The sequence below is a fragment of the Dipodomys merriami genome, unplaced genomic scaffold (genome assembly GCF_024711535.1).
Source record: "Dipodomys merriami isolate MVZ:Mamm:240054 unplaced genomic scaffold, mDipMer1.0.p SCAF_91, whole genome shotgun sequence".
Lineage (NCBI taxonomy): Eukaryota > Metazoa > Chordata > Mammalia > Rodentia > Heteromyidae > Dipodomys > Dipodomys merriami.
In genome coordinates, this window is record NW_027206524.1 from 1,057,443 (window position 1) to 1,074,558 (window position 17,116).

Genomic DNA, 17,116 nt, shown 5'->3' on the forward strand with positions numbered 1-17,116 from the left:
CAGGAAGCCAGAGAAGCCAGCAGTCAGAGGTGAAGAGAAATTTCCTGTAAAGATCGTGCCAAAGAGTGTCTGGTCCTTCTCCTCTTTCCTCCCTCTTACAAACAACTAAAGAGGAGTTACTCACAAAACACTAGAACTAGGGTTACAAAAGGCAGTGTTTAAACTGGTCACTGGGCCTGAAATAACACAGGGGGCAGAGCTCATCCATCTACATCATCCCCAATGACTCATACTTTTGGCTTTTCCTTACTTTGTGGAAATGAGACAATCAGAGTACTGTTGGACCAGGTTGCTGGAAATGAGTACTGGGACCTCTCGGAGCCATCCAGAAGTCCCTTGTTGGAAAGTCCCATTGGCGATCATGCTCATCACTGGTACCCAGGCTGCTTGGAGGGAATAAGAGTTCTTAAGTCATACAGATTTGTCGGAACGGTTGCCCCTCTCCAATCCCCTTCAGTTCTCAGTACTTGGATCTTCTGAGTCTGTTAATGGGGAGAGGGTATTCCAAAACTAACTCCAGGCATGAGGCATGAGGCTGTGGAGTAGGGTCTCTCCTTTAGCTGATGTAGACTCTGGGGCTCCATTCCCAAAGCATGATGTGAGCATCTCTTTTTCACTGTTTAACTGTCCAGTCTGAAAGACAGTTCTTTTGTGACTAGCCTCTTCTCCCTTGAGGGGAGATTAACCATCATTCTGAATCATACAGATGTGAGTAAAACCAAATCAACATCACAATAATAGCAGAGAAGTTGCAGCCTCCCCAAGTACAGTCTAGAAGCAGGAGAGACCAAAGAAGGACTGCTCACAATAACATAATATAGAGTCCGGCTACTCCTGGAGTTTCTGCACTTGGGAAATCCCAAATTGGCTGTGTAGGGAGTCAGTATACTTGCCCTATCACATCTTTTCCTGTTACTTCCTCAGCTGACCTCAGTATCCAAATGCTAAATAGATCCTCTTCAGTCTGACCCCACAGATCCTTCCCTTTAATCACTTCTGTACTTTGTGGGTCACACATGGATCTATCCTTCAGGTCATGAATTTGGTCACCACCCTCCACGCTTTTGCTGTTTTTGGTGTGTGTGTGTGTGTGTGTGTGTGTGTGTGTGTGTGTGTGTGTGTGTGAGTGTGTGTGTGTGTGTGTGTGTGTGAGTACTAGTGCTGTTTTTGGTGTGTGTGTGTGTGTGTGTGTGTGTACTAGGTCCTGAACTCAGGGCTTGGGCACTGTCCCTTAGTTTTTTCACTCAAATTTTTTCCCCTCTACTACAACTCCACTAGTGGCATTTTGGTAGTTGATTGGAGATAAGAGTCTCATGGACTTTTCTGCCTGGGTTGAGAGATCCATAGATCTCAGCCTCCTGAGTAGCTAGGATTACAGGTATGGGGTATAAGATTACAACCAGAGCCACCAGTGCTTGCCCCATTGTGTGTTTTTGAAACAGGATCAGCCTAGGCTGGTCTCAATCTCACTGTCCTCCTCAAAGTTTCCATTTTCCAAGGGCTGGATTACAGGTTTGCATCCCCATACCTGGCTGCATTTCCACTTCTAAAATTCCATAGTCTATCTTCTGATTCCAATTCCTGCCCTTCCAATTTGGTCACTCTAGTCCATTCCCTCCATCTAGTCTTTATCCCATAAAACTCCCCATTTTGCAGAGATCATGATCTGATTTCTGTTCTAATGGGGTGTTGGTCTCAGTTCCAGGGGAAAGGGGGAGGAGGAATGAAGGAAGCCTCCCACTTGAGAGGCTGTTAGAACCGTGTCTGGACCTCAACCCAGCTGGGAGGGGGAGGAAGGGAGGGAGTCAGCGAGGTTAGGGGCCCAGCAGAGAAACAGGCCAGAACAATTGAGAACAAAGGCTGGATACTCTTCCGCTGAGCCCCAGAGCTTGGCCTTGGCCTTCTGTGAACAGCTTCAGGAAATGGCTGAGATTCCAGATTTAGAAGGTAGAGACCTGTAAACAAGGACTAAAGCTTTGTGAGCAGAGAGCAACCCCTCCAGACTACGAGGAGGCTCTGGCATGACGGGCTGAGAAGCTACAGAGCCTGTCCACTGTAGACATGGGGTCTCAGAACTGGAAAGGTCCTTCACTCTTTTCCAGAAGCAGAAAAATAGCCCCAAGGAGGAGGCACAAATAGTTTCAGTGAAGGGATGCATACGAAAAATAAACAAATAGAACAAGCTAACCTTTCACTTATAATCAAGCACTGTCCATATGAAGTCCTTTTTATGTTTTATCTCATTTCATGATGATGATAGCTCTTGAAATAGAATTTACTTTAGCATTCTCATTCTACAGATAAGGAAACTGATTTGTAGGGTTAAGGAATCTAACCAAAGTCTCCCAAAAGCTTTTTTCCCTCTCTCTGAGCAGAATACACACACGCAGTGGGAATCTCCCAATTTGGCCCCAAAGGTCTGAGTCATTCCCATCTTTTGCCCTCCCCACCCCCAGCCTCATCTGTCCCTAGGGAAAGAGACCAATAACTGATCCACAGCAGCACTTTCCCACTTAGCATTCTCAGCCTGCAGCCCTACTGCCCTCCATTCTCAGCTTATTCCTGCTGTGCCCTGAGCCTCAGCATCTCTACTCTGCCCTAACAGATAGTCATCCAGAGGCAAAACAATAAGGACTGAGATTCAAGGAGAAGCTTTCCATAGAGTGTTAGGAGTGAACAATTAAGAATACAGGTGGACTTACAGTCAATATGAACCTCCCCTTTCAACAACAACAACAAAAATCCAAACTGGTGGCTCACACCTCTAATCCTAGATACTCAGGAGGCTGAGATCTGAGAATGATGGTTTAAAGCCAGTCTGGACAGACAAATCCATGAGACTTTTATTTTAGACCAGCAAAATGCCAGAAAGTGGAAGAGTGGCTCAAGAGGTGGGGGTGCCAGAAGCCAAGAGAGAGAATGTGAGCCCCTGAGTTTAAGCCCAGCACACAAAACAAGAAAGAAGAAAGAAAAAGAAGAAAGGAGGAAGAAGGAAAGAAGAAAGGAAGGAAGGAAGGAAGGAAGAAAGAAAGAAAGAAAGGAAGAAAGAAAGAAAGAAAGAAAGAAAGAAAGAAAGGAAAAGAAAGATAGTTCCAGACTAGCCCAGTATAGTAATACATGCCTATAATGGCAGTAGACAGGAGGTAAAAGCAAGAGGATCATGAGTTCAAGACCAGCCTGGACTATTTAGCAAGACTCAGCCCACCCCCTTAAAAACAGAAAGAAAAAGAAATCTCAAACTAGGCTGGAGGCAAACAGTACAGCGGGGGTTATGGCTAGAAGGGTAGAGGTCAGAGAATTTCTCACCTCTGGTCTCCTCCCAGTTCTCCAAGGCATTGAGGGCTAGGCAGGAAGCATCCGTTTCCTCAAAGCCGCTTCCCTACTGGGACAGAGTCTCAGTCACAAACAACTACCACCACCCCACCCCACCCCTCCTTTCCTTGCTGCTGTGAGCTCAGAGTCACTGGACAAAGTGCCTGCGACTGGGTCGGAGGCCTGGGAGCAGCGATGGGCTCTGGAGGTGTGGGCCTTCCCAGGACCTGGGGGCCTCTACCTCTCTGGCTTCTGTTCATCATGGGTAAGTGAGGCTCCTTTGCTTCCTTTTTGACGTTGGGGTACCAGAGATTGTATTATTGTTGCTGTTGTTGAGTGATGGATGATGATGATGCTAATGATGGTGTGTGTGTGTGTGTGTGTGTGTGTGTGTGTGTGAGTGACAGAAAGAAAGAGCTATCTAAGCTTTGGCCTTCATGTTGTACATGCTGACTTCTCCCCTCCCAGCTAGCTTATTATTTGGAATCAGCCTTCAGTAGCCCAGTACCAGCCATCAGACAATCTCCCACACCAGAGAGAGAGAAGAGGCACGGGGCCTGTGGTGCTCAGACCAGGCTCTGTCTCCTTTTTCCTCTCAGGAGGCATGGCTCAGGATTTCCCACCTCAGATCCTAGTTCATCCCCAGGACAAGCTGATCCAGGGTCCCGGCCCCATCAAGCTGAACTGCCAAGCATCAGGACAGCCTCCTCCCACCATCCGCTGGTTGCTGAATGGGCACCCCCTGAGCATGGTGCCCCCAGATCGCCACCACCTCCTACCTGATGGAACCCTTATGTTACTGAAGCCTCCTGTCCAGGGCCAGGCCCACGATGACCAGGCGCTGTCGGCAGTTCTGGGTGTCTACACATGTGAAGCCAGCAACCAGCTGGGCACAGCAGTCAGCCGAGGTGCTCGGCTGTCTGTGGCTGGTGAGGCCTAGGAGGGAAGGCTCAGGCTAGCACCTGTTATTAGGGGAGGCCTGGATTGGGAACTGGGGAGGAAGAGCAGGGTTTGAGCCATTGCTACCTGGGAGGCCTGGGAAGTGGGCAAATATAAAATGGGGGAGGGAGGGAATGTGCCAGGAAATGCCAAGGCAGAACTCTGGGTCCCAACTTCCTACCTACTTGCCATCTTCCCCACAGTCCTCTTAAAGAATTTCCAGATCCAGCCTCAAGATGCAGTGGTGACAGTGGGTGAGCAGGTGATTCTGGAGTGTAAGCCACCTCGGGGCTACCCAGAACCCACAGTCTCATGGTGGAAGGATGGAAAACCCCTGGTCCTCCAACCAGGAAGACACAACGTGAGTGAAGCCCCCAGGCCCCACATGTCATCTTGTCCTTGGCACATCTGGATACATCCTGAAGGACTGTCCTGCCCCATGGAGCCCAGGAGATTGGAGCAAGGAGGGGCAAGAAGGACTTAAACAACCCTCCAACCTCAGAGCCCTTCTTCCCATTGAAGACTTCACCCTGTACCTCACTCTGACAGGTGTCCAAGGGTGGCCTGCTGGTGGCAAGAGCAAAGAAGAGCGATGCAGGGAGCTATATGTGTGTGGCCTCCAACAATGCGGGACAACAGGAGAGCCAATCAGCCAGGTTATCCGTCCAGGGTAAGGATGGAGGGAGGGTCCAAATTAGGTGGGACCCTCCAGTTAGGGTAGCATGGTCTAGCATGGTCTAGATCCTGGTCTAGGCTAAGCCTGAGACCAGGAGCCAATTGGTAAGGTTCCCTGAGTGAAGAAACTCACCCATGCTGGAATAGAAACAGGAATGCTCGGAGAGTGTGGGTTCCTCTATTTCACATTGGGACTGTGGGTCTCATTCCAGTCCTCTGTTCCTCTATAGAGTCCAGGGACCACAAGGAGCCTCTGGAGCTCCTAGCCGTGCGCATCCAGCTAGAAAATGTGACCCTGCTGAATCCAGATCCTATGAAAAGCCCCAAGCCTGGGCCAACTGTGTGGCTTAGCTGGAAGGTGAGACTCAGGACTTAAGGGTGAGAGCCTGTACAGAGCTCCAAAAACCACCTGGCATGAGCTTCCTGATCCATTCCCCTTCCTCTGACTCCTCCCTTCCCAGGTGAGTGGCCCTGCAGCCCCTGCTCAGTCCTACACAGCTTTGTTCAGGGCCCAGAGGGTCCCGGAGGGCCAGGGAGCTCCGTGGGCAGAGGCCCTGCTGGATGGTCGGCAGAGCGCAGAGCTTGGGGGCCTCCTGTGGGGTCAAGACTACGAGTTCAAAGTGAGACCATCCTCCGGTAGAGCTCAAGGTCCTGACAGCAATGTGCTGCTCCTGAGGCTGCCCGAACAAGGTCAGAGACAGATCCTCCCAGACCCAACAATAGATCCCAGATTCCATCTTTTTTTTTCTTGGTACCAGTTACTAGGTCTTGAACTCAGGGCCTCGCACTCTTGGTTAGCTTTTTTGCTCAAAGCTGACATTCTACCAACTTGAATCACACCTCCATTTTGCTGGTTAATAGAGAGTCTCACAGAGTTGTCTGTCCAGGCTAGGTTTGAACTGAGATCTTCAGATTTCAGCCTCCTAAGTAGCTAGCATGACAGATGTGAGCCATCAGCAACTAGGCTCTCTTGACCTTTAGATTGTCTCAGTCCAATCTGGGGAGATGGAAAGTCTTATTCAAGGATTCCCTTCTACCCTGGCCAGGCAAGCAGAGCTGGAAGAAGCTTCTATTATCCTCAATGGGACTCTAACTCAATAGGATGCCAGCTTTCAAGCTTAGAAAAGACTCTTCTCCCTTAGTACCCTCACAGTCTGTTTTTCCTTCCCTTCAGTGCCTAATGCTCCACCCCAGGAGGTGACCCTAAAACCTGGGAACAACAGTGTCCTTGTGAGCTGGGCCCCACCACCTGCCGAAAACCATAATGGCATCATCCGTGGCTACCAGGTACTGTGAAGGCTGTTTGCTGACAAAGCCTTTCCTGGTAGATGGCACACCTGTTGTCCTACACTCCCCCCATCCCCTGCTCTGCCCACCAAGAAGTGATACCTGTGCCAAAAAGCAAAGGAAACTTAACTTCTTGTTGAGCAAGGACTGAGCATCAGCCAGACTCTGCCAAGCAATCTACCGACTCTACCATCTCATAGTTGGCCCCGAGTTATTAATTAACCCTCTTTATACCTGCAAAGTGAAATGAATATCATAGACAGAAGAAACAGAACCAGCCATGCTAGTGTCACCTGGAAAACTTGTTGGGAATGAAGATTCCCAGGTCTTCTCCCTAGGTTCTCTGAATCAGAAACTTAAACGATGAGCTTGGACACCTGTACCTTATAAAGTCTCCAGAAGAGGTTTGAGAAACTGCTGTTCCCAGGTATAGTTTAGCCTATTTCTAGACAGAAGTCAATCTAGAGAGAAGTCTCTCGTAGAAGAAGGAAGGATCAGGGAAGAGAATGTCAGGTGAATGTCAGGGCAGGGTGCCTCCATTCCCAGAGTCTGATCTGTAGATGAAGGGATGTTGTCTAGAGGTAGCTGATCATCTTTGCTCCTGTCCAGGTCTGGAGCCTTGGCAATACCTCCTTACACCCAGCCAACTGGACCACAGTGGGGCAGCAACAGACCCAGCTGGAGATTGCCACCCGAATGTCAGGCTCCTACTGTGTGCAAGTGGCAGCAGTCACAGGGGCTGGAGCTGGGAAGCCCAGTAGCCCTGTCTGTCTCTTTTTAGGTGAGAAACGTATCTACATGGTCATCCATATCCTTCAACCCCCATACCACCCTCCTCTCTCCTAGTCTCACACTTCTAGCTCCTTCCTCTTCTCTGTTGAATGATCATTGCCCTGCCTGCCTTGCCCCTGAGCTCCACATCCCATACAGAGCAGGCCATGGAACAATCAGTCCGAGAACCCAGTGAGCAAGGTCCTTGGACGCTGGAGTGGCTGAGGGCCACCTTGAGACGGCCAGAGATCATTGCCTGCGGGGCTGTCCTGCTCTGGCTCCTGCTGCTGGGCACTGCGGTGTGTATCTACCGCCGGCGCAGAGCTGGGATGCACCTGGGCCCAGGTGAGTGAGAGGACCTCTCTGGGGTCCAGGCCTCTCCTGGGTTCCGTGAGAATATTACAAGGGGTTTAGATCTCTGACCAGAAAATGGACCCTTTGCATTTACCCTGTCTCTCGCTTTTTCCAAGGTATGTACAGATATACCAGTGAAGACGCCATCCTAAAACACAGGTGAGAGGCAAAAAGATGTGGGGACAGGGCATTGGGGGCTTGAGACAGTAAGAATTGGGACAGGGAATTAGATGAAGTTCTCATCTACCCTACTAGTACCTGATGATGTGCTAGACTTTTGAGTGACAGTGAATTTCCCTTTTGCTAACGTTCTACCATATCACTTGATGGCAGAACAAACTGAGAGTCATAGAATTTAGGTGAATTTGCCAAAGGCTTCGTAACCTAGTAGCTGGCTTTCCAAACCCCTACCCGTGCTCTCGTACCTCCTCTCACTAACAAGACACTGCACTGTCCTGCTAGCTCACGCTGCAAGGTGAGTAGTAACCAATACAGGTAACCACTTCTAATGTCTACTTTTTCCTGAATTGCCAGCATCTACCTAGTGCATTCTGTGAATTCCTGTCTCGCATGCGATCCACCCCACTTCCGGCAGAGGGCGTCCAGACCTAGGTTCTTATCGTTTAGACCCAGGGCCAGCCTGCATGTACTTCTGTTCTAATTTGGCTGACAAAGCAAGTCTGTGGTTGTGAAATTCTAAGAAAGAAACTTCTTTTAAAAATGTGCTGTGTTTTCCACCGAGCAGCCATTTCATTGCTCTTCTCAACTTCCCAGCTCATCATCTGGTTAGATTTCCTAGAGTAGTTTTCACAGCCCAGGTCTGAATTATTTGACAAAAGTATATCAAGCACCTAGGCCCTGGGCTGCCAGTTTGCTTTTTGATACTCAGCCCAAAGCAGGGTTCCAAGCTGGCTAGCTGGCAGAGTTTTTCTGTACTCAATGCCTTTGGTCTTCAAGCCACCTCCCGGCCTTTATCTGCTCTGCTCCCCTGGACCCTCTCCTTTGTCCTTGAGGGAAATGCAATTCTGATTATCTGGTCTATTGCAATATTCTCCATCCATCAAGAAGGAGCTGTCTAGGCAGAGACAGGCATGGGAACAATCTGGAGTAGTCCACGGAAAAGCAGATGGGGGAAATACACGGAAGAGGTCAGGTAGAGAAACATTAGTGAAAGATTGACTGTTAGGAGGGAAAGAGCGGCAGTGCAACCAGAAATAACCTGTTATGCCCAAAGACGGGCCATTTGGGTTGGATGGGGGCGTAAGTTATGAAATGGGTCTGAGCAAAGATATGGTCACAAAGCCACGCCAGGCAGCTGGGCTCTATCTTGATGATGAAGGAATGAATCATTGAAGGCTCCAGGCAAAGAAGTACCTTGGTCAGCTGCCTGTTCTTAAAAGACATTCAGACAGCTGGAAGCTAGCATCCACATAGCAACCTTGTGCTTTACCAGCTGAATGATGTCACATCCTCAGTTAGACTTACAGCATCTGCCCTGTAGGAAAGCTCTATTGTTGCCATTTTATAGAGGAGGCAATGTGGGCTTGAAGCATCTAATAGATTTACTAGACTGGGCTAAGCTGTGGTAGACAGGGATTTTCAAACCAGGTCTGTTCGTCACATCGGTTCCTTTTATTTTTTCTCCCCTCTGATACTGGGGCTTAAACTCAGGGCCAGGGCACTCTCCCTTCGTATTTTTACTCAAGGCTTGGAGCTCTAGTACTTGAGCCATACCTTCACTTTCAGCTTTTTGGTGTTAATTAGTGATAAGAGTCTCATGGCCTTTCCTGTCCAGGCTTTGAACTGCGATGCTCCGATCGCAGCCTCCTGAGTAGCTAGCATTATAAGCATGAGCTGCCAGCTCCTGGCTCATCTGTTCTTTTTGTCTCAGCATCCATAGCTGTCTCACTTTAATCCCTTTCTGCTCTGAGCAATTTAGACTTCCCCTGACCCCTCTATAGAAGGGCTACTAAGTCAAGGCACCAACCAGGTCTGAGAACTTAAGGAATCTATGAAGGGCTGAAAGTAGCAGGAAAGATAAATCCAGTACTACCACGTCCTCAACTTCCACCACCTCCCACCCCTGGTCCTTCCCCCATTACCTCAGGATGGACCACAGTGACTCTCCTTGGCTGGCAGACACCTGGCGTTCTACCTCTGGCTCTCGAGACCTGAGCAGCAGCAGCAGCCTCAGCAGCCGGCTGGGAGTGGATCCCCGGGACCCGCTAGACTGCCGACGTTCCTGTGAGCAGGCTTCATGGGGCAAGGGTCTCAGGGATGAGATGTAGGGTGGGATACTCTCACCCTAACTGCTGTCATTTTCTTTTCTGCAGTGATCTCCTGGGACCCCCGCAGTCCCGGCGTGCCCTTGCTCCCAGACACCAGTACCTTTTATGGCTCCCTCATCGCAGAGTTGCCCTCCAGGCCCCCAGCCCGGCCAAGCCCCCAGGTTCCAGCTACCAGGCACCTTCCATCCCAGTTGTCCCGGACCTCCAGCCCCTGGCCCAGCTCAGACAGCCTCTGCAGCCGTAGGGGAGTCTCTTCTCCACGCTTGTCTTTGGCCCCTGCAGAGGCCTGGAAGGCCAAGAAGAAGCAGGGTAAGGATAGAGAGGAGACTCGAAATCTGGGGCTAGTGATGGGGAGAAGCAAGGGTAGGAAATGGGGTGTGTGTGGCCTTGCTGGCCTTGAACTGGTGTGAGTGCCTCTTGTGACACAGGTCTTTCCCCACTCAGAAGCACTCAGTCAGGAGTGTGTCCACCTCGGCTTTTCTTTCTGATGCAGGGCTCTGTTTCTACAATCAGTCCAACTAGAAAACATTGAATAAATACCACTGTATGCCAGACATGCTGAGCTAGTAGGCACAGGCAGCCCTTGTCCCAGTCTGATGAAAATACTGACCAGCATACAAGTTAATCCTAGAGCACAAGAGAAGGTGGCCGGTGCTGGCAGGAAGACCCAGGCTCATAGGGACTGGTCTTCACACATTCTACCCAGGTCTGCTTGGGTACAAACTCCCAGCTCACTTCTCAGAGAGGAATGGGTAGAGCTGGCCCTCCTTCCCTACACTCATTCTTAGACTCAACCATCTGTAGGTTAAAATATATTTGGCAAAAAATAAATAGCCTTTGTACTGAACATGTACAGACTTTCTTGCCATGATTCCCTGAACACTACAATATAACTACTTATATAATGTTTAGAGTAGGTATTATAAATAATTCAGAGATGATTTAAGATGCACAGGGAGATCTGGGCAGGTAATATACCATCTTATTTAAGGGACCTGGGTTTTTGTGGATTTTAATATCCTTAGGGGATTATGGATGTAGCCAAGTGGTAGAATTCACACTCAGGATAGATGAAGCCCTGGGTTCAGTTCCTAGCACCAAAAAAGAAAAGGAAGCCTCAAGTGGTAGAGTGATTGCCTAGCAAGTGCAAGGCCCTGAGTTCAATCCCCAATAATGCTAAAAGACTTTTTTTTTTTTTTTTGGTCAGTCATTGGGGCTGAACTCTGGGCCTGGGCGCTGTCCTTCAGCTCTTTAGCTCAAGGCTAGTGCTCTACCACTTGAGCCACAGCACCACTTCTGGCTTTTTCTGCTTATGTGGTGCTGAGGAATCGAACCCAGGGCCTCATGCATGCAAGGCAAGTACTGTACCACTGAGCCACCTTCCCAGCCCTGCCAAAAGATTTTTTAAAGAACTTATTAAAAAAAAAAAAAACAGACAAAAAGAGCTGGGTGCTGGTGGTTCACACCTGTAATACTACCCACTCAGGAGGCTGAGATCTGAGGATTGCTGTTTGAAGCCAAACTGAACAGGAAAATCCATGAGACTTTTTGCTCCAGTAAACTGCCAAAAAGCCAGAAGTAGAGCTGTGATTCAAGTGACAGCCTTGAGCGAAAAAACTAAGGGACAGTATCTAGGCCCTGAGTTCAAGCCCAAGTTCTGGCATATGCACATGTATACAAAAACATACAAGAAACAACTTTGTTGAGGTATAGTTAATATACAATGAACTGAACATATTTAAAGGGTAAAACTTAATCATTCTTTTCTTGCTTTCTTTCTTTTTTTCCTTCCTTTCTTCCTTTCTTCCTTTCTTCCTTTCTTTCTTTCCTTCTTTCTTTCCTTCTTTCTTTCTTTCTTTCTTTCTTTCTTTCTTTCTTTCTTTCTTTCTTTCTTTCTTTCTTTCTTTCTTTCTTTCTTTGTTGGTTGTGGGGTCTGAACTCTGGGGCTGGGCACTGTCCCTCAGCTCTTCAGCTCAAGGCAAATGCTCTACTACTTGAGCCACAGCACTATTGGTTTTCTGGTGGTTTATTGGAAACAAGAGTCTCATGGACGCCGGGCGCTGGTGGCTCATGCCTGTAATCCTAGCTACTCAGGAGGCTGAGATCTGAGGATCGTGGTTCAAAGCCAGCCCAGGCAGGAGAGACCGTAAGACTCCTATCTCCAATAAACCACCAGAAAACTGGAAGTGGCGATGTAGCTCAAGTGGTAGAGTGCTCGCCTTGAGCTGAAGAGCTGAGGGACAGCGCCCAGGCCCAGAGTTCAAGCCCCACCACCGACCAAAAAAAAAAAAAAAAAAAAGTCTCATGGACTTTCCTGCCCGAGCTGTCATCCTCAGATCTCAGCCTTCTGAGTAGCTAGGATTACAGGCATAAGCTACCTGTGCCCAATTTTTATTTTATCCTCAAGACCATCCTTTGAAATAACTGTTTGTGAAAAGAAATGAGCTCCGACAGGTTAATGGACTTACCTAAGGTCACAGACCTAAAAACCTTTGTCAGTCCAGTTTTCCTTCTGTCCACTAAGGCTGCCTGGATGCAGGTGGTTGTAGATTAGGATAGATTCTCTCCTAGTTTCTCTGGTTTCAAGGTCCAGTGCTGAAATGAATAGTAAAGGTAAAGACAGAATCTTCAGTGGGGTCTGAAAGACCACACCCTGGCTTGTCCACAAGTGGCCACCTCTTTGTTTTGCAGAACTGCACCAAGCCAATAGCTCCCCACTGCTCAGGGGCAGCCACCCCATGGAGCTCTGGGGCTGGGAATTGGGAAATAGAGCCACCAAGAACCGTTCTGAAAGCCCAGGTGAGAGGGGGGGTTTGAGGGGGAATTGGGGTGGGGAAGCAGGCCACCGAGTACATCAGCCCAGGCTCCTTTTCATGGCTTGTCCTTTGGTGTCTGTGAGACTGGGAATGGGGTTGGGGCCAGGCAGGCGGGGGTCTGGGCTGAGAGCCCTTCTCAGGCTCTGGCTTTTGATCTTTAGGAGCTGTACCCCGAGGTGTGGTTGCCTGGCGGGCGCTGGGACCACAGCTCCTGCGCAACTCCAATGAGCTGGCATCCCGCCCGCTCCCTCCAGTACCCATTTCTGCTCGAGGAATCCTCCCTCAGAGTCCACAGACCCAGTAAGAGGGCATCGGGTCAGGAAGCAGGGCTGGTATATGTAGGTGGCGAGGGGGAGCGTGTGCTGGGATTGGATGTGAGCTGGGAGCACTCAGTCTTCTACCATCTCTCTCTTCCCCCAACCAGGCACTTGGTGGAGCCCCAGGCTCCCTCCTCTGACCCGCTGCCAGCAAACCCACTCCCCGGTGTTAGCCCCTGCAGGCCTCCCAGCCTCCAGGCCTCATCCCTGTCTGGTCCCAGCCCAGCTTCTAGCCGCCTATCCAGCTCTTCACTGTCTTCCCTGGGAGAGGATCAGGACAGTGTACTGACCCCGGAGGAGGTGGCACTGTGCCTGGAACTCAGCGAGGGTGAGGAGACCCCCAGGTGAGTAAGGGATAGCCACGGATCTCTATGGGGGTACGCGTGCCTACCTCATTGGGCCTGTTTCTGCCACTGTGCCCTCACCATTGCACTGTTTCCAAAATTGCCTCTTCCAGGAACAGTGTCTCTCCGATGCCAAGGGCCCCGTCACCTCCCACAACCTACGGGTACATCAGTATCCCAGCAGCCTCCGGGCTAGCAGACATGAGCAGAGCTGGAGGGGGAGTCGGGTCTGAGGTGGGGGGCTTGTTGTGCCCACCTCGGCCCTGCCCCACCCCCACCCCCAGTGAAGGCTCCCTGGCCAATGGTTGGGGCTCAGCCTCCGAAGACAACGTTCCCAGTGCCAGAGCCAGCCTCGTCAGCTCTTCCGATGGCTCCTTCCTTGCGGATGCCCACTTTGCCCGTGCCCTGGCAGTGGCTGTAGACAGCTTTGGGTTTGGTCTGGAGCCCAGGGAGACAGACTGTGCCTTCACTGGTATGTGGAATCACCCCATCATACTTCTGACCTTTACCCCCTCAGTATGGACACAGCTCCCATAACATACTCTCTCTCTCTCTCTCTCTCTCTCTCTCTCTCTCTCTCTCTCTCTCTCTCTCTCTCTCTCTCTCTCTCTCATTCATTCATTCTAGCCAAGAGGCTTGGTTTCTTAATTGTTATTATTATCCTCATGGCCATCAAAATAGCTAGTTTGTATTGAATGATAAAGGAGTCCAACCATGAGAAATGCTCTATATGTTAACAACCCTGAGTGAGAAATACTCTTGGGGGGGGGGGAATGAGGGGGTCATGGAGCTTGAACTAAAGGCTCAAAGCCTGGGTGCTGTCCCTGAACTCTTTTGCTCAAGGCTAGCGCTCTATTCCTTTGAACCACAGCTCCATGTCCAGTTTTCTGGTGGTTAATTGGAGATAAGAGTCTCACAGACTTTCCTGCCCAGGCTGGCTTTGAACCACAATCTCAGATCTCAGCCTCTCTGAGTAGCTAGGATAACAGACTTGAGTCACCAGTGCCTGATTCTGAGGAATATTTTTTAATCCCTCCTTTTCAGATTAGATAACTATAAAGTAAGTTTATTAACTTGCCAAGGATCACCCACAGAACAAAGACAAATTGTACAATTCTAAAGCAGGGATGTAATCCGTTGTATAGCCTATTCCTCTACCTGTTACCTAGACATGGGTCCCAGGGAAGGTCACCCTCAGCCTCTCCATTTTTTCCTAATCCAGTGATGTATGTGACTCTGCTCCTTCTGCTCATCCTGTCCATGGAGGGAGATTGAAGAGTACCTGGGTCCATTATCAGGCCTCATTGTCCCCTTTTGGATTCCCTTCCCCCAGTAACCTGCAGATCTCCCATATTCATCTTACCCTGACTCTACTCTTTGCCCACAAGGAAAACAATAAAGCTTATAGCAAATGAGGGGACAAGGACTGTCCAGGAAAGAAGGACCTATAACGGACAGAGAAGAATGCCAAGAAACAGGAGTGTTTGGAATAGAGGCCAGAGCTGGGCTGAGAGGAAATAAGTCAAGCTTTTCTCTGTAATGAAACCCGCTGACAGCCAGAGGATATAGCCACTGGGACTGGTGGGCTGAGTTGAGGGTAGATTAGAGTTAGGGTTGTATGTGTACCCAAGTTGGTCCTGAGCTTTCTGCTAAAAGTCAAAACCCCCACGGACACCTCTTCCCTCCTTGACAGATGCCTCCTCACCGCCCTCCCCACGGGATGACCTCTTCCTGACCCAGAGCCTCTCCCTACCCCTATGGGAGTGGAGGCCAGACTGGCTGGAAGATGCTGAAATCAACCATACCCAGCGACTGGAAAGGGGGCTGCCTCCTTGGCCTCCTGACTCTGGGGTCTCTGCCCAGAGAAGTCGGCTTAGTGGTGCAATGCCCAAGGCTGGTAGTGAGTGTCTCTCTGCTTGGCTAACATGACAGTCTTCATCTGGGGGGATCCTGGGGAGACAGCCTCAGAGAGGATCGGGGTTTGGCAGGGAAGATGGGAGCAAGGGGATAACTCCACTGTTCTTCAACTTCTCCAGATTCCTCGTGAACTGTGTCCCTAAAGACTGCCAGAAAAGCCTGAGGACCGCCCTTCCTGTCCTCCCGCAAGGCCTGGCCTATGCCTCTCTGCCGTAGGGGTCTACCTTCTCCGAGCTTCAGGGGAACTCTGCTGCTGGGTTGTCCAAACAAATGACAGCAAACCACAACAAGAGCAAGGCAAACCCTGCGGGAGCAAGGGAGCATCTCACTGGACTCGAGGACTCTCTCCAGCCCTTCTCACTGCCAGGACCTTTAACCTAAGGACAGCCCTGCTTCCTGCTCTCTCCATGTGTGTTGTTCAAGGAAAATGAGGGGCGGTCAGAAGAATCTTTGTGGAGGACCATGGTAGCAATGGGACAGGGCCATGGAGGAAAGTGCTTCTCTCCTGATACACAACATAAAGAAAATAAAGAGTGATGCCAGGCCCTACCCACCTAGTGCCAAGGCCTAGAGTTCAATGTTGGGCCTGGGGAGGAGGCTGAAGGGAGGTTTGACAGTGGGGCAAAAGTACTCCTCCCGATGTTACTTTGAGCTTAAGGAACTTGATACTATAAAACTGTCAAGACTTGAGTTCTGTCAATCATTTGTTGGAGCACCATTTTGGGAAGTACACTTGGGAAGGGTATCAGGATACCTGGGTTAAGGATGGATCAAGCATTTGTTGATATTCAGGAAGTATCCTCATTTCTGAAGGGAGAATGAAGAGTACTCACTAGTTTTTAGGTAGACTCAGGGAAATGGGGGAGTTTCTGGGTTGGCTGATCCTGGCAATAATACCTGAAGAGACAGCTCCTGTTTTCCGCAGCCCTACACTCCAGACCAGTCCCAGATGGTTTCTTAAAAATAGATAAGGTACCTATATTGAACAACAGGTAGAAACACCTGCAGTGGTGGGCTACTGAGTCGTCTTCAGACAAAACAACAGAGCAGAGATATAGAGAGATGAACTAAAGGACAGGACTTTCTGGATTCGAGCTTCTGAAAGCCATTGGTGGGGAGCAAAACCCCCAAGTTGGGGGAACATGACCAGAGTCACAGGGAGGTACTTCTGGGAGGGAGAGAGAGGTTCAAAAGCAGGCCATATAAGTAGGTGCTAGTCCCCAAACCCGGCAGCTTTACCTGGAGTGCACTCTAAAGTCAGAGGCTGAATGGGTGTGACCTGGTGCTGGGTGACTGAGCTGGGGTCTGCAGGCCAGTAGTCTGCGTTGGACTGTCGTGATCTTGGGAAAAGGAACTAGTGCTCCGGATGTGTATCCATTTCCATTTGCTTTTCCTGTTTTGGATTTTGTTTTTTAACTTCCTGGTAAAATTCCTTTCAAAAACATTCCAACCCTATTTGCCAGCCTGAAGGGAGACAAGGGATTTGCAGGCATTCAAGTCAACTGGACAGAGCCAAAGTCAGGGCTGGGGCTTGAAGGGAATCAGCAATACCTGCCTGAGGGTCCAAGTCAGTCACTGGGCTCTGGGAGGAGCAGGTGCAAAGGAAGTAAGACCCCAGGCAGCGAACATGTAGCCCACCTATAGGGCAGAAGTGATGCTGTCTGTGGCATTCATAGGTTATAATGTACCAGCCAAATCTCTGCACCCAGTCTGGCCAAGAGGTGCCTGTTTATAGATACTCTGTGAGAAGATTCAGGGGCACAGAGAAATATGCTTACTTCTTGCTTGGGATCCTCCCTCCTCATATGTACCTCCTTTCTTTGGGGTTTTAAAGCTTCTTATTGTGAGGGGCATGTTCTCTTCCAGAAAAGTGGATGGACCCTGGAGGAGACACTACAGTATCAGCTCATTGGCTATTTGGAAAGTCCCTAGAGTTGTTATAGGGGTTGTGGTTTGAGTATGAAGTGTTCCCCCAAATGGCCCAAGTATTGGCTTCTTCCTCAACTGCTGGCAGTATTGAGAGGTGATTGGATTAGGAGGGTATTATGTCATCACTGGGTTATCAGGAAGTGGGGCCTGATTGGACAAAGTAGGAT

At 49.7% G+C, this 17,116-nt stretch overlaps 1 protein-coding gene across 2 annotated transcripts; it reads left to right on the top strand.

The window, feature by feature from the left end:
• Nucleotides 1-3,454: 3,454 nt before the first annotated feature.
• LOC138821371 (roundabout homolog 4-like) lies at nucleotides 3,455-15,710 on the top strand. 2 transcript variants are annotated; one of them, XM_070013547.1, is made up of 18 exons: nucleotides 3,455-3,577; nucleotides 3,912-4,241; nucleotides 4,455-4,612; nucleotides 4,801-4,921; nucleotides 5,157-5,284; nucleotides 5,388-5,616; nucleotides 6,101-6,213; nucleotides 6,823-6,994; nucleotides 7,144-7,329; nucleotides 7,455-7,497; nucleotides 9,446-9,582; nucleotides 9,672-9,935; nucleotides 12,318-12,425; nucleotides 12,604-12,742; nucleotides 12,867-13,103; nucleotides 13,217-13,575; nucleotides 14,797-15,003; nucleotides 15,140-15,710. In XM_070013547.1, exons 1-18 carry the CDS (start codon nucleotides 3,508-3,510, stop codon nucleotides 15,148-15,150), a joined length of 3,012 nt encoding a protein of 1,003 aa, XP_069869648.1. In that variant the 5' UTR covers nucleotides 3,455-3,507; the 3' UTR covers nucleotides 15,151-15,710. The 2 variants fall into 2 exon arrangements, with proteins under 2 accessions (XP_069869648.1, XP_069869649.1); XM_070013548.1 differs by lacking the exon at nucleotides 14,797-15,003.
• The last annotated feature ends 1,406 nt before the right edge of the window (nucleotides 15,711-17,116 follow it).

Bases quoted from the DNA above. Each gene is read 5' to 3' on its own strand.
- LOC138821371 (XM_070013547.1), top strand. From the start codon at position 3,508: ATGGGCTCTGGAGGTGTGGGCCTTCCCAGGACCTGGGGGCCTCTACCT. The intron at 4,613-4,800 runs GTGAGTGAAGCC...TCACTCTGACAG, and splicing joins TCCAACCAGGAAGACACAAC to GTGTCCAAGGGTGGCCTGCT. The intron at 6,995-7,143 runs GTGAGAAACGTA...CATCCCATACAG, and splicing joins CCCTGTCTGTCTCTTTTTAG to AGCAGGCCATGGAACAATCA.